Source organism: Cryptomeria japonica, chromosome 3 (assembly GCF_030272615.1).
Source record: "Cryptomeria japonica chromosome 3, Sugi_1.0, whole genome shotgun sequence".
In the NCBI taxonomy this organism is placed as follows: domain Eukaryota; kingdom Viridiplantae; phylum Streptophyta; class Pinopsida; order Cupressales; family Cupressaceae; genus Cryptomeria; species Cryptomeria japonica.
Window position 1 is genome coordinate 638,966,095 of NC_081407.1, and position 23,791 is coordinate 638,989,885.

Here is a 23,791-nt window from a genome sequence, read left to right on the forward strand (position 1 = left end):
CCACACAGGGATCACGACCCTATGTGGAACCCTATGTGGTTCCACATAGGATCGTGACCCCCTGTGGAGCCACGATCCAATGGAAACAAAAGATATATATACGCTACCTTCTCTGTTTATAAGATATTCGATAGAAGAAAACAATGCAGTGATCGGTAGTAAATATAATCATTTGTTTTTCATCTGCAGAGGCAAATCGATAAGACTAATAAAATCGGTTTTACATTCCTTATATCCAACACTAAAACTTCTAAACTAGTTGTCTCAGAATTCTGATTGCTCAGAAAGTAATAACAGTCTATTTACATTTACAAGATATAACGGTAGCATCATAAAACTTCAAAAAGCACCAAAACTTTTCTTCACAAAATGTAACAAACTCCACTGCATAAGGTTTGTGGTGAAATACACAACTTAAATGCAAATATATTGAATGAACCATCCTTATGTCATTAATATCAGAATTGTTGTCACTGGCACAGCCGAATGTGTAAAATGAATGGCATATATATTCAGAGTAGGCATGGAAAAGCAACTCATAATAGACATGAAATACAGCCTTGAGAAACATATTGAACAGAATTACCTCACATTAGACTGGTTCAAACCCCAAACCATCAGAGATTTTTTTGTTTGAAAGTTTTTAAATTCAAATACAAGGTTTCAAACAAAGGATATCATTTAAGTGTAAGCATGCAATGCATTTTTGACCATGATCAACTTAACCATGCACAAATTATTGTCAAGTCTCATAAAAGAATAAAAGAAACATCAATCAGTTCCAGAATTGTGGTCAATCTCATTGGTTAGAAAATAATGTAACTGTTTCCAATGCCAAAGAACATCTATTATTCACAAAGTAAGCTTAGGGCGTTTCTAAGGATCTACAACCAGCTAAACAAAATTTATGGGCAACAGAATGTGAAGAAAACCAGAAATCTTACAACTATTCTCATAGGCACCAGTTTCTCCAAAACAAATGATCTTAAAAAAAAAAAGCAGAAAATGGAAACAATTAATGGATTCTGTCCTCTCAAATACTAGAACAAAACAGTATGTTACACATAATTAATCCTCTTCGACCTCAATCAACTTTCCGTGAAACCCATTTTGTCTTCTTATATTTTTCTGTCTGGAAAGGTTTAACTTCGGATTTCTCATCGGTATCATGAATTGAGTATTTGTTACCAGGCAAAAACAATTTCATATTATGTGGTATAGATGATATAATGTCAATTGTGATGTTCCCTGCAGGACTTGAATCACCTTTCCAATTGGAATTGTCCTGTTTATCAATCAAAATAGGGTTTTCCACAATAGAATTTCTGTCTACAGAAAGCATGGCATCTTTTTCACTAACCTTATCGCTTGTTCCCTCAAGTCCACAACCTGAAGAGGAATTAGTAGACCTAGCTACTTCTAGCAAGCCAATTTCAGGGGATGAAATGGGATGGCTGGACTCACATAAGTCATGGTATAAGCTTCTTGATATTTGTTTCTGACTTGCATGCGAGCAGAATGTTTTCACAATTTTTCCTGCTCTTGGACAAAGATGATTGGCAAATTCCATAGTTATCAGCAGTATCAGGCATTACATTATCAGCTACCTCGGATCTGTCCATGAAATGAGTATCTTTATAAGTTGGTTTGCTAAAATCTCTTTCTAACATAAATGAATATGTACTTTTACCAGATTCTGCAATTTCCATTGAATGTATGGCCTCATCAATGAGCCGACGAATTTCCAAAAGAGAATCTTGCACTAAAGTATTAACAGTTGCAGCAGACTCCAAGGCTTTTGCTGCTTCCACTGCTTCTGCGATTAGCAACCTGTTCATCCATACATTAAGTCACATCTCAGAATGATGAATATCTGCAGTCTACTATAAGCTTCCTAAATCTGTCTAGAGCTAGCTTACAAATATTTATGATGTATTGTCTAACCAGCATACTGGATGCCCGTTTAGCCATATTCAATAATTAAAGGAAATTAAAAAATATCGAGTTCTAATTTTCTTTATTAAATAATTATGGTCAAATGGGCATCCAGTAAGATGGATAGACATTGCCATACAATGCATAGAAAGCACATATATTTTATTGACAGACAAGGTGTTCAAAAAGAAAAGTGAAATTTTCTAGACATACATCGCTCGCCCCTTAGCTAATCTTTTTTCTAGTTCTTGGGCCGCTCGATCTGCTCGAATTCTCTTTATTGTCTGTAATTTGGTATCCAAATGTGGGTCTTTATATGGCTGTAGGTGTCCTGGTCTCCTCAAACGCTTTGACTTCTCCATTCCAGTCATCACATTTTTCTGGTATTTACGGAAATGGAGAAAGAAAACAGGTATTTCAAAATACAGAGATAAACAAGCAGTTTGATGCAGTTTAGTTCCTACAGATAAGAATGAGAAAACTGGAGATGCATGCAAATGCTTCTTTAAGATTTCAATAATGCCGTTACAGGATTTTTCCATTTATATTTGATTACCCGCTGTAATTTGGTATCTGGTCGTGGGACTTTATATGGCCGTCGGTGTCCTGGTCTCCTCAAACGCTTTGATTTCTCCGTTCCAGTCATCACATTTTTCTGGTATTTACAGAAATGGAGAAAGAAAACAGGTATTTCAAAATACAGAGATAAACAAGCAGTTTGATGCAGTTTAGTTCCTACAGATGAGAATGAGAAAACTAGAGATGCATGCAAATGCTTCTTTAAGATTTCAACAATGCACTTTAACAGGATTTTTCCATTTGTATTTGATTACCCGCGACCACTCTTGGTGTATAGCTTCTCTCAAAATATAACAACTATCCCACTGTAACTCATCTTCACCATCACCTCCCCTCCTTGCTGATTCTGCAATGCTCTCTTTCCACTCAACCATACATATTTGCTGCAACACTGATCTCTTCCGACGCACTTCCCATGCTCTACTCTGAATTGCACTTATTTCTTTTTTTCTCTCCTCACTGCACAAGTAAATCTTTGGTTACTAATGAAGTGGGAATACTGCTAAGTGTTAACAACGGAAAGAGGTGTATCTACTTCCTACGAGAGAAAGATATGATGTCGAAATGGATGAAAAGGTCTCCATCAGTTGTTAAGAATTTACCATGCATAGAATAGTCTGTTGTACTAAAAATATAAAATGGGTACTTGGAAATATTTGAAACAGATGCATCCTAAGCAGGGACAACTAGGGTACTTGGAAATATTTGAAACAGATGCATCCTAAGCAGGGACAACTAGGTAAGGGAACAATATTTGTTACAGATATTTCCAAGTACCCATTTTATACTAAAAATATAAATGGGTACTTGGAAATATTTGAAACAGATGCATCCTAAGCAGGGACAACTAGGTAAGGGAACAATAGAACATTAGGGTAAACTTCTTTGGTAAACAGAGGAAAACAAGGAATTAACATTAAACAATATCAGTAGCAGCACAAGCATTCAGAAATAATAGCTGCACCGAAATTCATATACTGACCCCTGGTATTCAACTCTGATCTTCAAAACATGTCTCTGCCTTAATAATACATGGGGTGTTAACAAACTTCAAATGCTTCAGTCTTCAGCTTACGTCTCTTGGTGTCTACAAAGATATTGGGAGACTAGAGGTTTTAAACTGCCCTATATACTATATGGATTTTTGCCTCTTGAGCCAACAACTGATCAAAAGGAATTAAAATAACTCAAGCAAAATAGGCTATATTTTGGCAGCAAACTTATTATCAAAGCCCATAACTGGTACCAATAAGGAGATAAAAAATAAGAAGGTTTATATGTTAGGATGTCGGTCTACATGAAACGAAATGGGAGAGAGTTGCTCCATGTTACTAGCTTGTGCTTATATACTGCAGTGTTCCTGATCTGCATTTGCAATTTCTTACAACTCACAAAAATACATGAAATATTCTATAGTTGTCAACTTTCACAAAAAAACATTTTAAGAAGCATTCGGATCAGTTAAAAATTGGTAATTGTTAGTAATATTCTTCTATTGCAGATGCTTTGTTGTACTGTAGTTTTCCGTAGTTAGGGCATACTTTCAATTTTTGTACACTTCATTTCAATACTAAAAAAGACCTTCAAGTTTATCCAATAATTACACGGTACAGCTTAAGTACAGCACTTCCATACAGTTATGGCTGAGAGCAGTATCTATTTTGAACATCTCCAGGTAATCGAATAGACCTGTCTCCCAGAACATTATGGAGGCTCATAATATTTTGTGCTTGATCTTGTATGAGACCTTTTTAATTCATCTCATTTCTGGCATCTTGTGAGCTTTTGCTTTGTGTAACTGTACTTCAATAATAGTATGCATTTTGTCTGTATTGTTAAATGTTTATAGAGCATTCTAATTCATTAATTTTCATTTAATTCATCTTGCAATATTTTAATTTAACACAAATATTTGCATTTTTATTTTTCTGTAACCCATTATTGTATTTCTTCAAAAGTCCGCATTTCCTTACAACTACGCAAAACCTCTTGGAAACAGTATCAGAAATACAGAAACTCCTGCAAGTAGTATTGGAAATTTCCCCACATCTGATTTCCAGCAATGGAAATCTCCACAAACTCTGAGAACAGCATACTGCTGCAAATATCTCTAGATATTTTGAAAATGTCTCCTGATGTTTCCGGAAATTTCCATATGCTCTTTGCAATTCCTATAATTCCAAGATGGGGAAGCATTCCAGCAATTCAAAAAGATGGATCTGTCTAACTACAAATTGATTTTATAATTCGAAGTACAATCCCAACAGATAAACAAGTCAGTAAAGCATCCTCCAGATTATCCTTTTTAAGGACGGCCTGTACACTAAGCCAGGCCCCTATAGCCATATTAATCACTAACTATTACAATGTATATTAATATTCTGATGTTTGACCATCATTTGTAAGTTGTCTCGGTTATTATAATTCAGGGCATAATAAAATACTATGAGCATAAGATAACTTAGAAAATGGTCTGAAAGTCACATTTCTAGAGGCCTATTGAGCATCAGGACACATGACCGATGCTCAATGGAACTGAAGCACGTAAGACAAAACTAATAGGCTACTCTAAGATACCTAGAGAGAGAGTTCAACAAAGCTTAAGATACTGAAAGGAAATGGTGCTACTACTTACCTTTCTGATGCTGCTCGGGCATACCCTGCTCGTGACATCTTCAGCCTGGTCTGCAAGTTCAAGCATGAATTCAACACAAGAATCTACAGTCACCTTCATGTTTGATTCTGTGTGCATTTAAAACTAGGCCATGAGGAGATATTGTTCAATTTCCAAACATAACTCCCACTTCTTACATGACATCACCTTGGGGTTTTGCAGAGCTTGCTTGGTCCTTTCCGAAATGAGTGCAAGCATCTCTGCCAATAAGAAAACTCGGAAATGAAAAATACAGTTGTATTGGATGGCATAAATTCCAATTAGAGTCTTGTACACTGTTTCTAATACAGCCAAAATGAGAATAAAATATGCCTTCAGTTATTTTGATAAAATACAAAATGTATACCTTCAACATCAGCCTGGATTAAGACCAACTCTGTTTTTTAAGACAACTTACGAATACACTAAACTAGGTTGTGTAAATCCCATTCAAGCAATAGCAGGCACTTTAACTGTTAGAAAGAAGAACCCAAGAATCTTAGCTGACCAAGAAGAGAGGAAAGAGAAATGAAGCTCTCCTTAGGAGGGGCTACACCAAATTAAATCTTGAAAGTGTGTCAAGAGGCAATCTAAGATTAGCAAGAGGAGGTTGGTGCTTTGGAGTGCAGAAGCAGAGCTCCTTTTTGGCAGTTGTCTCTTCCTCAGCATAAAATTGAAAAATGTGGCTGAGTGGAAATCTCTTGTAGCTGATATGGTGGCGGCATGTAATGTCCCCATTTGGGATTCACCTTGATTTAATCCTAAAACAATAATTCTAACTTAAAGTGAGAATTGTACTGCATTTATAAATATAATTTCATTAATTCTGAAGACATTTTTCTATAATATTTAATTCATAATGCTAAGAACAATTTTGGAAGATAGACTTATCTTGATAACTTCCCCTGATTTGTACATGGGAGATATACTATGACTGAAACAATGATGTCTGCAGAACTCAAAGTGTTGCTCTTGAATTTGGTTATGGTTCCTCACACAAGATGATAGACTTTGATGACGTTGGTCTTTAATTAATACTTCACACCATTTTATTTATTTGCTTCATTGATTCATATTTATTCTCCTTGAATGGCCTGCCTTTCTATGTTTATATCTGCTTCAAGGCACTTAATAAATATGCTAAACTATGCTTCATAAATCTGCTATGATCCTCATCTTCTTAAATACTAGTAATCAGAATGATTAGTAAATAACTTTCTCTGTAGTGCTTATTCAAGAGTTCTTTCTGATTTTACAATTTAATATAATAATATTGTTATTGATCTGATCAAACCTTATATATATATATGTATAAACCAAATAGTATTCCCTATAATATAAATTATTAACATTACCATTTTCTAAAACATTAATAATTAGACCACCTAGTAACAGTAATGGCAGACAGATCTGACACGCGTCAGATCTGGTCTGACACTGTATATGAGATGAAGTATGACTGTCATTGTATTGTTGCCTATATTAACATTATTATTAAATACTACTACTAAATCCAGTATAAAAATATTATCAGGTTGTTTATGTTAAGCACATCCCCGTGCATACGGCCAAGAACCAAGATGTTACCATAATAGTTCTGATCGGAACTGGACAAACCTCCTCAAATAATATTCTTTTTATTATTCCAGATTTGCTATCTCCCTCTTCCTCGTTTCATCTATCCATTTCTTTTTTCCTTTCCTTAAGTGTCAAACACTTATTGTTTGTAAGAAGTTTTTAATCCGATCTAATATATTTGTGATCCTATATGAACCGATGGAATTATAGTAATCTGCAACATGAATATCGTTCTTTTTCCCGATATCCCCTCCTCAACGAATTCTGGAAAAGTATTCTTATATCGATGTGTTTAGAATGGGGAGTCATATTGGACGAGACATGTCTCATCCCCTTTGATGATCGCCACTCTCTATAACAGCTTCTAATCAGAACGCACCCCTTCAATAATCATAGCATTTTCTTATATTAATTCTGAAATATTGTTTAGTCTCTTTATCGGTAAGGTGATTGCACATGTATCAGTGAATTACTTTAAGTCGACACTTCTTTGATGAGAATGACTTTCCTTCAATAAATAAATTAAATAACTAATTAATATATTAAGTAAATAATCAAATTATCATATTTGTTTATAATTTATGTAATATTAAATATTACAAGAATATAAATAAAATAAATATTTAATAATTTCAAATATTTGTTTGTTGATAAATATTGTATTAATTAATAAATAAAAATTTGCTATATATATATATATATATCAAGGAGGGGACATGACACGGCAGCCTCTCTAATGTTGCCTGAGCCAGTGGTAAGATGATTCTCTAATAGTAATAAATGCAGCTTGTGCCAGTAAGAGTCTGAACTGGAACTTAAACAGATATATACAGAAGTGAAAGGACTAAAACATACATTTAAAGAAATCACTTTTGTTCATTGTAACAGAGAGTTAAATGCTGTGGAAGACCTATTGGTGAAAGCAGGTATTGACCAAGAACCTATAATGACAATCTGCACTCATGATCTGAATATTTAGAAAGATTTGGAGAGACCTGTAGGATTCCACCCACTATGATTGGGTTTGTTTTAGGAGTGATAAGGTGGCATAAGTATAGAAGATTGTATGCTATTTACTGGTTTTAGGTTTATCATTCCACTCAAGATGGTATTAATGCATATATGCAAAGAATGAAGATCTTTGGTGGTGTTGGTGATCTAAGTTGTAGGACCCAAATTTCTAAGGTTAGATAATCTACAATGTTCCACCGAGATTACTAACGGTGGGACAGGGATGGATTTTAGGGACGGGAAAGGGCCTAAGTTTGGGGATGGTGGGGGGACAGTGGCTGGGGGATGGTGCTGATATACATATAGTACTTGAAAAAATATTTATAAAAAGATGTATAAGAATTACAATTTTGAATTTTCAAATGAAACTTTGGCAAATTAGTACAATAGCAAATACTAAATACTGAAATACTTGAATACTACTAAAATTTGAAGTGAACATTCAACATTAACAATTTGAATTTAACATTGAAGTTTGAACAATGAAAATGTCAAATTCAAGATTTATATTATATTCAAGATTTCAAAAAGATGATTACAATGAGCACAATGATGTCAAAATAACAAAATATAGTGAAAGGAGGCCTCTAATCATCCCCAAACTCCTAATCACTAGAACTACTGGACTCCACATGGTCAAGCTCCCCAAAACTAATACCAACCAGCCCTACCTCTATAATTATAGTATCTTCATCAATCTATGCTAGCTCCTCTGCCTCTACATCTCATCACGTTTGTTGGACTATCTTTGTACACAAGTGTCTTGCATTCAATGAGACAAAAAGCACTATGTACAACCATAAGATTATCTGCTCTCCTAGAGGTAAGTTTGTTCCTCTTAAGACATTGGATGAAGCTATAAGTAGAACAGTTCCTCTCAGCAGTTAAAGAACTAGAAACTTGAGATAGAAATCAAATTGGCTAGCGAGGTAGTCAAGTTATTCGGTCCATGGCAATTCCACCACAAAATTGGGTCCTATGCCATAGTTGCCATATCCATCTTGGCTGCCTCAGAATAACCCCTAAGAGTTGCAAATTTGGTCCACTCAACGTGAATGTTGTTGGCCTCTACAAGATCATACATCTTCTTACTGGCACTAAAGAACCCTGCCTTCACCTCAGCATCCTATATCAATGTAACTCTACCAGGCCTATGCTTACCATTTAGGATTCTCCCATATCCGACGAATGATTGGCCAAATGTGCTCATTGTAGAAAGATAATGTGGGGTACTCTTGCATGACAATCCTCATTCGGTCAAGCATAGAATCAATGCACTCATACACCTCTCCAAGGTTAGGTGCATCGACATCCCCATATCTAATGACAATTGGAGTAATGATGTTGACTATATATTTTGCATTACTCCAAAAAAACATCAGTCTTCACCGTATCCTTCACCCTCCTCCCCCACTTTGTCTTGGACTCGGCCCAATTCCATTCTATTGTCGTAACCATGAGTCGCAATGACTCTTGCAACTTAATCATTCTCTCCAAGAGAATTAAGTAGGATGTATATCTAGTCTCAACAAGTTTCAAAAACTCCTTAGAGAAACTCTTGAAGAGTGCATGTGAAGTGTGGTGGTTGCACATAAAAATCCAAACATCTCTAGCATCACTAACCATTGCTTTGATCCACTCAATCTTCCCATGTCCTTGAGTGCATTATTCATGGCATGCACACAACAAAAGAGTCCACCAAATATGTTTGTAAGCTACCTCAACTAATTTTCCCGCAACTTTGGACACATGGGCCACATCTATTATTACTTAGACCACATTTTGTGGCCCAACCTCCTCAATAGCATCCATGACGATCTAAAACTGAAAATCGGCATCTTTGTGATGCCCTGAACAATTATTGATGAGTGGACAATGTGTAATGTCCATCCACCCATCCATGACTATACTACATCCACTTTTCACCCAACATTCCTTCATTGTCTCCATCAACACATTTATCTTGAAATAGTTCTTATCCAAGATAGTGGACCTCAATTTTGTCTCCCCTAGTGACACGTGATGGTTCTCCCCTTGCTACCATTGACATCATCTCCTTATAATAATGAGATCGAGCTACATGAAATGGAATGCCATTGGAAAAGAAGAATTTGCCAATGGAATCATCTATATCATCCTTCAGTAGCACATTGAATAAATCAGCTATGGGGTTACAGGCATCACTTGTCAATTTGTGTTTTCCCCCTACCCTCTCATGCATTGGCCCAAGTTGTTACCGATACTACCCTTATTTGTAAAGTAACAGGTATGATGGTGCAAAAAAAGTATAAGCATATATTTTGGACACAATGTTGTGTGCATTCATTGAACAATGCACTCAATGATATTGCCAAGTTCCAATGGATTTCAAACTTCAAAGAAATGGGCAGAAAAATACAGATATTCATATGTAACCATCACCATACACAAGCCATTTATCATAAATTTGTCAAGGTGGAACTTCTCAAACCAGCTAATACAAGGTTTGTTTCTTTATTCTTCTTGACCGCCTTTGTGAAGTCAAAGGAGTTTTGCATTCCTTAGTTGTTAGTGATGCATGGACATCTTGGAGCCAATTTACATCAAATACTGCAGTTGAGGTGAGAGATTTGGTCCTTGATGACCATTTTTGGACTAATGTAAGATTTGTTGTGGACTTTATTATGCCTATATGTGAGGTGATTAAATTTGCAGACTTGGACTAGCCATGTTTGGAAGAAGTTTATGAAAAAATGGATTCCATGTGTGAAGAGTCAAGAAAATAATTGATGCAAAAGATCTTTCTTTATATCCTTTGATAGAAGAAAATTTACATGGAAGACGAAACAAACTTAACACACCCCTTCATTGTGTTGCCTATGCCTTAAATCCTAAATGGCATAATACACAAGAGACCAATAAGAGGCCTCTACATAAGAAAGATTTATGGTCAAGGTGAGGATGCCTCAATTATAAGAAGTCAATGGAATAAGTTTTCACGTGGGTAAGGTGATTTTTCTTCAATGGAAGCTTTAGATGATATGCAAGCAAAGAAAGACCCTTTAGAGTGGGGATTGAACCATGGAGGTGAGACCCCTGAATTGCAATCACTTGCAATTAGATTGCTCTCACAAGTAGCTAGATCTTCATCTTGTCAGAGAAATTGGAGTAGTTATGGTTTTATTCATTCACAAATAAGAAACCGATTAGGGACAAAGAAAGCAAAAAACTTGGTCTACATTCATAGCTCACTTTGTCTTCTCTCTCGTGTCGATCTTGGGTACATGGAGAGTCCTCCATGTAATGTCCCCTACTAGGAGTCTGCCTCTTTCCTATAAATTAAACATACATCATTTAATACATTATTATGCCTTAAATTAGATTATTAAAACTAGAGAACAATTAGTATTACTAATACAATTGATAATTACCATATTTTATGCTCCCAATCCTTACTTCTTTCCTAATCATCAACCCTAACGAGGATGGGGAATTACTATATTAGGGCGCTAGAAAACCATTCTCCACAAATGGGCCAAGGGTTTCAAGATCACTTGTCCATACCACCTCTTGGTCCCCCTAAGGATTTTAGGCACACCCGTCCATACCACCTCTTAGACTCACCTACTTTGTAAGATATTAATACAGCCTTTCCGCAACAAAACCAACCTATCCTCATGAGGAGCAATAGAGAATGATTAATGATTAGGTCATTAATATGCTAATCCCTCATGTATTATGAATGTATATGTAAATAAATGAAATTAAGTATAATTGTCATATAAATCTGATTTCCCTATTATTAACAATTATAAATCTTATTGGCATTATTTTGTCATGTGAATATTTAAGAATAAATGAAACGTCTTATATTATAGGCCATATATCTGCCCCTTATTCCTTATAGAATTCAGATATAACATTACTGTAAATAAGCATTTAGTTTATAAGTGAGATACAGCATAACAATCTGCTGTTACAACAATGATTGCCAATAATATAATATGATATGTTCCTTCGATACTGATTACTTGCTTAGAGTTCTCATTTTATATCCTTCAATTGGCAATAAAGGTTATGTATCTTTCCACATGTTGTAACCTCCCTAAAGGGTATCCCTTCAACTAACTATTTCCCAACTTAACTAATGAGATGGCTGCTGATTATAGCACCTGTTCATTTATTACTATACTAATTGTTGCATTGTTATATGGATGGCTGCACTCAATAATTTTGTGTTTTGGTGTTGCTTTTCATACTTATTAATTTATATCTATCTTTGTTAAGGGTGTTGGCCATTCTTTATATTAATTGCTGTTTTATTTATACTAACTGTTATCGCTGTTTTATGAGTAAATAATATTTGCTTAACTTGATCAAGGTTTAGTCCACCATCGTATTGTGCTGAAGTTTGCTTTCCTAATAATCTTAACTGCTCCGAGTCTTAGTTTTTAGACCAGAAATGAAGATACGCAGAAAATACAAAATGATGAGCAACAGAACACAGCAAATACCCTGGGAAAACCCTCCTTGAGGGAGAAAAACCCAGCCAAAATGTATCTCTTATATATTGAATGAAAAAGGAGCAGAAATCTGCTTACAACTTAGGCCAAACACAAGGCCGATCTGATGCAATGAAAGATAGCACCTCTCTTAGATGCAAATATTCAGTCAAATATGATTTCTCCTTGATATCGATCTGCTTGATACAATATGGTGATCTGCTGCAAATGTACGAACTCCTTCTTGAAGTGCGAATTGATTGTCTGTATGAATTGATGATCAAATGAATGATCATCACCTTGTATATATACAAAGCAAGGTGACCTTTTATTTGAGTCAGCCTCTTTTAGAAAATAAAAGAATAAAATTATTATTTATAACGAGGCCGACTTGCCTTGGTATTTATTCATTTATCATTTATTGTTTTAAATTTGAGAGAAATATATCTCCTGCCGCTAGAACATTAACACTAAGCACTACCTTAATATGAGTTGATGCATATTTAACGAGCAAATTTTCATCATTTCCTTTTAACTGCTCTCAAACATGTCTTCGTAATAAAATCACGGTTTTTATCAACCCATGTGCTGTCTATTAATAATGTTTTCAGATTGCTCTTTCTGGAAAAATCGTCTTGTCTCAAGACTTCACGATTTTTCTAAGGTATTAGTATTCCTTTATGGTGGGGCATGACACTTCAGCAAGATGGGACCAAATTACACCTAATGGAGAAGTTGCAGTCATGGGGGATGAAGTGGTTGAACCAAATAGCCTTAATGAATTGCTCCCAATTATACTACCATCAAAGGAACCTGAATTAAAGAGTGATGAGTATATAGAGAGCATCCTAGCTGAGGACCTTGATATGGATGATCAAAACATAGTAGATGATAAATTTCTGATTTTTGTTTTTCATTTGTGTATCAACATCAATCTATCAATACTTTTGGATTTCAAAATGTAATGATAATCTAATATGAAATATGTAGTGTGAGTTTTGAACTATTAGACTCTGACACAATGACATTTGTGTATTTAAACTTGAAAGTTAATGTTAATTTGTTAAACTTCACCACTGTTCTTGTTTTCAAAGGTCCATGTTATGGTATATTTTGAAAATTATTAAATTATATTAAAAAATATTATGTCTCCAAGGAACCCCGTCTCCTATTTTTGAAAATTTGTCATACTAGTACCGGTAGCGGTACCCGCCCACAAAGTCTCCAAGTACCCCCATCTCCTGGTAAGCTTGATTTTAACCCATTTCTTTGAGCATCCAGCAATCTGTTTCATGGCTTTTTAATACGTTTATTGCAATTTAATATGTTCGCTGTCTGTAAATATCTAGCATAAATCATTTCAAATTTTCAAGTATATGTCCAATACAAAGCAAACCTAATTATGATGTTTGTAAATGAGAAAGGGCATTTAGTATTATTAAATACTAGGACAAATACATTTTACTTTCATTCTCTATATCAACTAAGGCAAAGTGTTCCTCGGTTATAAGACTATTCTCAGGTAGGGCTTCACATATTTTATCTTTTCTAAGTTATTTGAACTTGTCTTTAACAGAATCTTCCAACAGAAATCATTAGCAAGGTTCAAATAAAACCAACTGGAGTTTGCTCTTCCAATTGGGTAGGGAAAACCCTCATGTTTGAGCAAAATCCAATTTATAAGAAAAATACTCTTGTTTGAGCATAAGCTAAATCAGTTAAGGCAAACTCTCTTTCCATGTATGCAAAATTTAGTGTTGGGATTTTACGATTCATAGAACTAGGGGAATTCCTATCGCAAACATGTATAATTTCTTATTGATAAAAATTAACAAGATTTTCAGGAGAATGGTATTGGCCCCAGTGTCGAAGACTAGAACTAGTATTGGTACATCTATTTTGAAAATTGGAGATTGGGGCAATTGGAGACATCATTTATTTCTTTAATATAGTTTGATAATCAATTAATTTGGTAAGATTAAAACTAAAAATATCATGACATTGAACTTTCAAAACAGGAGCAATGGTAAAGTTTAAACACACAAATGTCAAAGAGCCAAAGACAAATAGTAAATTAAAATATAGTGTCTAAACAAATAGTAAATTAAAATATAGTGTCTAAGTGTCGACTTTGAAGACTCTTGATTCAAGAGTTCACACTACATATCAAGATTCAAAAATGCTGATAGCTTGATAATAAGCATACAAAAAACAAAAATCAGAAATCTACATTTCTATTAATATTATATTTTCCTAAGTTATTAATGCTCAATAATGTAATATATTGTAAGATATTGTAATTTTAGTTTCTTATTAGGATCTTTCTATTTTGAGATTCTTTATAATGATCTATATGATCATTCGTAAATACAACAATCATTTTTTACCAATTACCTCTCGGTAATATGGTATCAGGGCAGAGAATTAAATTTTTTTGAAATTTCTTTGTTATTCTAAACATTTTCGAAAGGAATTTTTTAGAAAAAATTTCAAAAGTTTTTCGAAGTGGTTTGCTTCTAGTTTGTGGATTTTTTTTCTGCAAATCGTGTCGCATGTCTTTGCCCTCGATCCGCATCTATTCTCCACATGTTTTTGCTCGATCTAGTTCATTCATGGCCACCTAGGGTTTCTGCAATTTTCAACTAGGGTTTTGACCCTTCAATTCAAGTCGAAATTTTATTCTGGTTGCAGATTCTTGGTGGGTTTTACGAGACCTCAACTGGGTCATCATCAGATTTTTTTGGGTGCATCGTTTTTCGTGCCTCAATTTTTGAGCCATTGGATCTGCATTTTGATTTCAGATTCTTGGTGGGTTTTTCGAGAGCTTTTCTGGGTTGGTCTCAAATTTTTCAGGGTGCCTCGTTTTCCATGCCTCAAATTTGTCTTGGAATTTGTGCATGTACTTGTCTCAGTGCATTGAACTTCGTACCTTGGGTTTCGTGCATTCAACATCTTCTCAGTAGCTCGTTTTTTGTGCCTTGAAAAGTGTGAAGATGGCCTCTGGGCATCAATGTTTGTTAAGGTTTTTAATATTTTTTACCTGAAAAAAAATTCTGATGGGTTTTAATATTTTTTTCCCTTAAAAAATCTGTGGGTTTTAATAATTTTGTCCTCAAAAATTATCTATGGGTTTTTAAATATTGTCCCTGAAAAAAAAATCATGGGAGGGTTTATGATTTTTTCCTCAAAAATTGTACTTTGCTGCAATCTATTTTTAGTCGCACCTGGAGTTGTTGTGCGAACATCTGCACTAGTCTCTTGTTTGCAGTCTATTTTCGGGCATCTTGTTCCTCTGCAATAGTTTGGAGGGTTTGTCAATTCTTTCCTCAAAATCGTGACAGTTGTTCTTGGTGTGTCTCTAGTTACAGGGAGGAATAGTTCTCCAACATCAGGTTGGACGATTGGTATTGTTTTGGGTATCTCCAAAAGTTCTATAGTTTCTGGGAGGGTTGATGGCAGACTCATCTCAAGTGGCAGAGTTAGTGACAAGCTCTTGTCTTCTGTTGTATGTACCTGTATCTACCTCTATTTTCTGCATTGGGATTTGTGCTTTATATTATGTGCTATTGCCTCTTTGATTTTTGTTTTATGTGCATTGGGAATCGTGCAAGATGGCGTCATTGACCAACTTGATGTTGGAAGGCAATCAGCGATTCAACAGCAAAAATTATAACACCTGGAAGCAGCACGTGCTGACAATCTTTGAATATCACCACCTAGATGATCTTGTCTTGGGAAAAGAATCTCGTCCTTCTGTAGCCGGAGCCGATCAAGACAAATTTGATGACCGCAATAGGGAAGTTGTCATGCTTCTCAATCTCTTTGTCACAGATGACCAGCTACCTCAGATTCCTTTTGGTCAATCAACCTCAAAAATTTGGAAGCATCTAAAGGAGTTGCATGAGACATCCGACAAAAGCCGAGCATTCTTCTTGAAGAACCAATTGTTCTCCATCATAATGGATGAACGCATGTCCTTATAGGTGCATCTCATGAAGATTAAGGACATTCGAGATCAGCTCGACGCTATTGGTCAGAAAATGGAGGAAGAGGATATGGTAGTCATAACCCTCAAAAGTCTACCAAAATCCTACGAGAACTTCATAGAGACTCTCAACATTACGTCTACGACTATTGATCTGAAATTTCCAGAATTGTGCACCAAACTCTGCAATAGGATCATTGGAAACAATAGTTTGGTAGCGGTGCCACTTCATCCTCCTCTGGGCAAGCATTTGCAGCCAAATCCTTTCACAAGGATAAAGGCAAATTTCGGTCATCTCAGTTCTCTCAGTCAAAGGGCTCTAATCAGTCACAGGAAGGCTCGAAAAAGAAGAAGGTTCAATGCAATTATTGTCACAAATATGGCCATTTGATTAAGGATTGTCGTAATCGGATAGCTTCCGAACAGCAGAAGCAGGGAGGGTCTCAGCCTAAAGCCAATGTCGTTGAGCACACAGAGCAAAAAGAGTCTGCCTTTTACGCCTTCATGGCTAAAAGACCTACAGACCATGTGAAATCTTCTGCTTGATATATTGATTCTGGTGCTTCTCGACATTTCACTCACAGGCGTGATTGGCTTACAGAATTCTCTCCCTATACTGATTCAGTTATTTTTGGAGGAGGTGAGGAGTATACAGTTGTCGGCAAGGGCAACGTTCAGATACAATCTGGTGGGAGTAATCTCATATTCCTCAATGTGTAGTTCATTCCTAGCATGGAACTAAACCTTCTCTCCGTGAGTCAGATTATGCGGCATTCTCCTAAGCTTGATGTCATCTTCAATGCACATAAGTGTTCTATTGTTGATCGTGCGACACGCACTACAGTTGTTGTTGGTATTGAGGATCATGGTCTTTATAGACTTGTGGATACAGGTGATTCTCTTGAGCATGCCTTCGCAGCAAAATCCTCCTCTATCTCCCGTCTATGGCCTAAGTGATATGGTCACCTGAACATTCATTTCTTGCTCAGCTTGTTCGGGAAGATTTAGTACATGGCCTACTTGAAATTCAAACTCAAAATCAATGAGTTTGTGAGGCTTGTCAGGCTGGGAAGCAGCATAAGACACCGTTCAAGGATGGTGACTCATGGCGAGCATCTAAGGTACTGCAATTGGTCCACATTGATGTATGTGGTCCAATGAATACTACTTTTGTTACTGGGTGCAGGTATTTCTTACTTTTTGTTGATGATTATAATCGTAAGATGTGGGTGTACTTTCTTAAACAGAAATCAAATGTGTTTCCTGTATTTCAGAAATTTAAGGCCTTTTTAGAAATAGAGTTTGGTTGTTCTATTATTACTCTTAGGTCTAATAATGGGGGGAGTTTTGTTCTACTGTTTTCTCCACTTTTTGTGATACACATGGCATAAAACGTCAATTAACCACACCATACACCCCTCAGCAGAACATCGTAACCACACTGTTACAGAAATGGCTAGGTCTATGTTGGAACACAAAAATGTTCCTAAGAAGTATTGGGCAGAAGCAATATTTACTGCAGTCTATATCCTTAATAGGTCTCCCACTCATGTTGTTAAAGGGAAGACTCCTGGGGAAGCCTGGACTAGTCGCAAACCCAGGATCAGCCACCTGAAAGTTTTTGGCTCTCTAGCATATGTTTGGATTCCAAATGCCAAGCGCTCTAAGTTGGATTCCAAGAGTCAGAAGCTCATGTTTACAGGTTATAGTGACAACCCTAAGGCTTATCGGTTGATTGACATAGACATTGATCGTCTCATCTTCAGTCACGATGTTGTCTTTGATGAAGATCAAGGACCATTTCAGCTTTCCTTGTCTGAACAAAATTCTGAGGATCAGTCTTTGAAGGCTTTTGATTTAGGTGTTTGTCTTCCATTTTGTTCACCTGATGGGAGGGATGATGCAGATTCTATATTTGCCGATGCACTACCTGAATTTCCTCTAGATGATGCTAATCTTCCACCTGTTCCAGATCCTCTTCCACCTCTAGTTCCAGTTTTTCCTCTTCCATTTGATGTTGGCACATCTACTCTCCGACCTAAGTGGTGGGCTAAGACAATCAGTGATCTTCGTCATGATGAGCTCATTGAGCGTAGATCTTCCAGAAATAAGGGCAAGCACCAAAATACAGTTAACTTTGCTCTCATGGCCAACATTCATAGTATTTATGAGCCTCAGACTTATACTGAAGCAAAAGGGATTCCAAAGTGGGAATGAGCAATGGATGCAGAATACCAAAGCCTTCTGAAGAAAAACACCTGGGTTCTCTATGATCTTTCTCCAGGGAAGAAACCCATTAGCTGCAAATGGGTCTATAAGATCAAGTATCATGCAGATGGTACCTTACATAAATACAAGGTCGGATTAGTTGCTCAAGGATTCACACAGCGGGAGGGCATTGATTATGAGGAGACATTTGCTCCTACTGCCAAGATGAGTACCATTCGTCTTCTTCTCGCTATTGCAGCTCAGATTCGATGGAAAGTCCATCAGATGGATGTTAAGAGTGCCTTCCTCAACAATGAGTTGCAAGAAGAAGTCTACATGATGCAGCCTCCTGGTTTCAAGGTTGTCAGCAAAGAACATCAAGTATGTGGACTCGTTAAAGCACTCTATGGACTTAAACAAGCTCCTCGAGCATGGTACATTAAGATTGATCAGTACTTGGTTGCTCATGGTTTTCAGCGTTGCCCTTCAGACAGTAATATGTATATCAAACACTTTGGTGATGATATTCTCTTTCTTATTGTCTATGTGGATGACTTAATCATTACTGGCAGTTCAGCACATTTGATTGCAGAAATCAAACAGGATCTGTGCCAGGATTTTGATATGACAGATTTGGGGCTTCTCCATTATTGTTTAGGTGTTGAGGTTTGGCAAACTGATGGTAGCATTTTTATTTCTCAGTCTAAGTATGCCAGGAACTTGCTTGAGAGGTTTCAAATGCAGGATTGCAAACCTGTTTCCACACCTATGAAGACTGGCTTGAAGTTGTCAGCCAAGTCTGATTCTCCTCCTGTAGATGAAACACAATTCAAGCAACTAGTGGGCAGTCTCATCTATCTTACTGCTACTAGACCTAATCTCAGTTCTATAGTGAGCTACATTTCACGCTTCATGACAGCCCCCAAGGTTGATCATTGGGTAGCAGCGAAACGTGTGCTGCATTATGTGAAAGGCACCTCTGATTATGGACTTCTTTACACTAGAAGTCATGATTCTAGACTCAGTGGGTTCACAGATTCAGATTGGGCAAGCTCGGTTGATGACAGGAAATCAACCTCTGGATATGTGTTCAATTTGGGATCCGATGCAGTCACTTGGACTAGTAAGAAGCAGCAAGTAGTGGCTCTTTCCTAGACAGAATCAAAATATCGGGGAGCAGTTAAGGCAGCTTGTGAGACAGTTTGGCTTCGTCGGATGCTTGCGGATATGCAAATATCTCAAGTAGGTCCAACTCCCTTGTTCTCTGACAATCAGGGAGTTCTCAAACTTGCCAAGAATCCAGTCTTCCATGAAAGAACCAAACATGTAGAGCTTCATTGTCATTACATTCAACAGTTGGTTGAAGACAGATCCATTCAGTTGTTGTATGTTCCTACAGCAGAGCAGCAAGTCGATATTCTCACCGAACCCCTCAATCCAGATAAGTTTGTAAAATTCAAGGGGTCTATTGGTGTAGTTGATAGATTGAGCATTAAGGGAGGGTATTAATATTATATTTTCCTAAGTTATTAAGCTCAATAATGTAATATATTGTAAGATTTTGTAATTTTAGTTTCTTATTAGAATCTTTCTATTTTGAGATTCTTTGTAATTCTTTATAATGATCTTCATGATCATTTGTAAATACAACAATCATTTTTTACCAATTACCTCTAGGCAATAATTTCTACTCCTACACCAACTATGTCATCACTTTCTAAGTCCTCAACTATAATGTTTTTCAAATGCTCATCACTCTCAAGCTCACATTACTCTCTAGGCAATATAACAGAAGGTAAATCATTGAAGCCATTTGCTTCAACCACTTCATCCACCAAGGTTGCAGCTTCTCCATTAGGTGGAATTTAATCCAGCTTTACTGAAGGACCCTACTTGTACCCAAAGTCTACATGAGAGGGAAGACAAAGTGAGCTATGAATGTATACTAAACTCTCTGCTTTCTTCAACTCTAATGAGTTCCTCTTCAATGAATGAATAAAAACATAAGTACTCCAATTTCTCTCACAAAAGGAAGAGTTGGCTACTTGTGAGAGCAATCTTATTGCAAATGATTGCAATTCAAAGGTTTCAGCTCCATGTTTCCACCACTGCTCTATAGAATATTTCTTTGTGTGCATATCATATAAGGCTTCCACAAATGAAAAAATCACCTTGCCCAAGTGAAAACGTATACCACTAAGTCCTAATAATTGAAGCATCCTCACCTCAACCATAAATCTTTTTCATTGCAGCCCAAAACCCCTTTATTAACTCTCTATCCTCATAGGGAGCCCTTTTTCTTGGTCACTTCTATATCATAACATTTAAGATTTAAGGCATAGGCAACACAATGAAGAGGTATGTGAAGTTTCCATCATCTATGTATCTTTCCTTCTATCAAAGGATATAAAGAAAGATCTCTTAAAATTGTTATTTTCTTAATTATTTTACACATGGAGTCTACTTCATAAATTTCTCCCAAACATGGCTTGTCTAAATCTGCAAATTTGATCACCTCACATATGGGTTTAATAAAGTCAACAACAAATTTAACATAAGAACAAAAATGGTCACCAAGGACCCTATCATACCTATCACCTCAACTAAAATATCTAATGTATATTGTCTCCAAGATACCCTTGAATCACTAACTATTGTGGAATACAACACTCCTTTGACTGCACAAAAATGGTCAAGAAGAATAATATAAGAAGCAATATCAGCAGGTTTGAGGCAGTCCATGTTGGCAATTTTTTTATAAATGGCTTGTGTGTGGTGATGGTTACATATGAACATCTATATTTTTCTGCCCTTCCCAATGAGATCTGAGTTCCATTGGAACATGCTAATGCCTTTGAGTGCATTATTCAATGAATACACACATGGTGTTCAAAACATATGCTTGTACTTTTTTTGTACCTAGAAGCCTCCTCCTTTACAAAGCCAACATCAATAACAATTTGGACTACATGTGATGGCCCTTCCTCCTCAATGACATCAAACAGCTAGTTATGAAGGAACTTTGCATTTTTCTCGTCCTAAACAATCGATTGCCTTTAAAATATAAGGCTTTTTGTTGCATATGTTGATTATATAGCTTCAGTTGGGATCCGATAAGGCCAACTATGCAGATCAAATGTGTAAGTGGCCTATCGGCCTTACACATTAGATTATATCAATCAATTTGCATTCACCCTTAATATTATTATTAAATTCGATTATATATTATCGGGGTTTCTATGATTAAATTTGCCTTAACCGAAACTTACTATTATCGGGTATGTTATTTATCGGGTTGATTATTATTATTATCGGGTTTGTATGAATCGGTTTGTATAACCGATCATGATTATAGAAAGACGTCTTATGTTATGGAGGGTCACGATCTCTAGAAGGATGCCATTCGAATTCAATATATTATTATTTATCTCTCCCTCACTTGGTGATGAGCGAATAACACACAAGCATCTGTGAATATATAGATCATGAGAAATTGATATACTGCAGTCCGTGAACATATACTGATCGATGATCTTATTAGAAGATCCAGCAGTTCGTATGGTGTCTTTCATACCTTGCATTGGCATCTACAGTTCATGCATTATCTTGTGCAATCAAATTGGCTTCATCTCCAGCCCATACATTCTCAGTTCGTGTGAAATCAATCCGCCTCCATCTGCAGTTCAAGTATTGTGTTTATCATCAGTTGTTCAGGGATCATCATTTTCAGTTTGTGGATTGGTATTTAATTCATCTAAAGGAGCAGATCGATCACATCTCATTGTGTAGAGATCGATTACATATTGCGTGCTAGGAGGAGACGATAGCAGTATATCGTCTATGGTTGGGAGGGCAACCATGATCTGAATCATTGCCCGTGGTTAATCGAGCAGACCCTATGATTACTGTGCATGGTCATCTTCTTGTGATCCTAGTATTATAAGAAACCAACAGCATATTACCGTGATATTGTGCAATGGACAATTTCTCGCATCGATCCACCCATCCATCACAATACTACATCCTTTCGTAGACCACATTCTTTTCATTGGTGCAATTTGTTGCTCTAATCAAATTTTCTCTTTATCAATTAAAATAGTGTGAAGCTTTTCATGCCCAAGTTGATTGTTTGTTGCTGGTTCATCATTGATAGTTCAGACCATCTCGTAGAAAGGTGAGTGAGCAACATTTAACAATATTCCATTTGCACAAAAGAAGCAAGTAATTGTTGCATCCACTGTATCTTGACCTTGCACATCAAATAATTTTCCGATGGGGTTTGTGCTGCTAATTTGCAGTCACTTGGGAGAATATCCTATTGCTACATCTGCTATTGTCATATGAACATCCTTAAAAAACGCATCCATCTCTAACTATCTATTTTGATTCTAAGTTGTAGCAATTTCCCCTACTATCGTTGAAGCGTGAGAGCTCAAATGAGACACTTTCCTCTCAGCCATTTCTTGATACCTAAGGGCATCGTATCATTCTAATTCATTCAGACAAGGATCGACACCTTTTCCAAGTATGTGAAGGAATGAGCCCTCACCCTTTTGTAAGTACCCTACTGTGATGTTTGACAAAGTTTACATGTGATTACAAACCTTGTATTCCACTCACCCTACCCCCAGCAACATATCTCAATCTGCAATAGAAAGAAAAGTGATGAAATAATAATTGATTTGACTTTTGAGCAAAGGTAAAATCATGTTTCATCCAAACAATAATGAATAAAGTTATAAGCCAAAAGATTGTGACTGTTATATGCCTTTTGATGGTCAAAATCCACCGTGAAAAAAATACAAAAAGGAGTTGAGGAGTTTATAAATTGTTGCATAACCACTATAACCACTGTCAACTACAAACAAATCTCCCACAAACAACCTAAAAAGTCTATATCAATCCACTGTTTGGAATTCTGCATTGATAAGAAAGACATAGTTTTAGTTGGGTACCATGGAGGATTGCCAAGGAAAACTGAAAAACAAAAAGGACTGCACTTGTGATAGTTTTCCTTTTGCCAATACATCACACTATCATTGTCAATGTCGGTTCATATTATGACAGAGGCAACAAAGGCTCATAATGTTAAAAAAGCACAATGGAATATTTGTATATCTGAATATCACCCATAATAATGAACCATGGAACCAAGAGTATGTCGTATAGTCAATAGTGGGTGATATAAGATATTCCAAATATCTCATAACACACTATCAACTATACAGCAAAAGGCTAGAAGCCCTAAAAATTGTCAATGAAAAAGTGTGGACATTGAAAACTGCAAAAAATGTTGACCTACCTAATATGCTTCATTGCTTGGAGGCTTGAAGTTGACAAGAATGAGAAACCTCTGAGTGT

The 23,791-nt window shown here is 36.2% G+C and overlaps 1 protein-coding gene across 2 annotated transcripts in view; it reads right to left on the reverse strand.

Annotated features, from left to right (window-relative positions):
• Positions 1-1,006: 1,006 nt before the first annotated feature.
• LOC131050155 (uncharacterized) overlaps positions 1,007-23,791 on the reverse strand; it is a 44,698-nt gene continuing 21,913 nt past the window's right edge. Inside the window, exons 3-9 of one of the 2 annotated variants that reach the window (XM_057984329.2) lie at positions 5,336-5,388; positions 5,150-5,199; positions 2,769-2,973; positions 2,492-2,590; positions 2,149-2,315; positions 1,691-1,830; positions 1,007-1,614 (exon numbers count right to left, since the gene is read on the reverse strand). In XM_057984329.2, coding sequence (XP_057840312.2) covers positions 1,604-1,614; positions 1,691-1,830; positions 2,149-2,315; positions 2,492-2,590; positions 2,769-2,973; positions 5,150-5,199; positions 5,336-5,388 — 725 coding nt within the window. In that variant the 3' untranslated portion in view covers positions 1,007-1,603. Of the gene's footprint in view, positions 1,831-2,148; positions 2,316-2,491; positions 2,591-2,768; positions 2,974-5,149; positions 5,200-5,335; positions 5,389-23,791 lie in introns of both variants that reach the window. The other variant, XM_057984328.2, reaches the window with a different exon arrangement.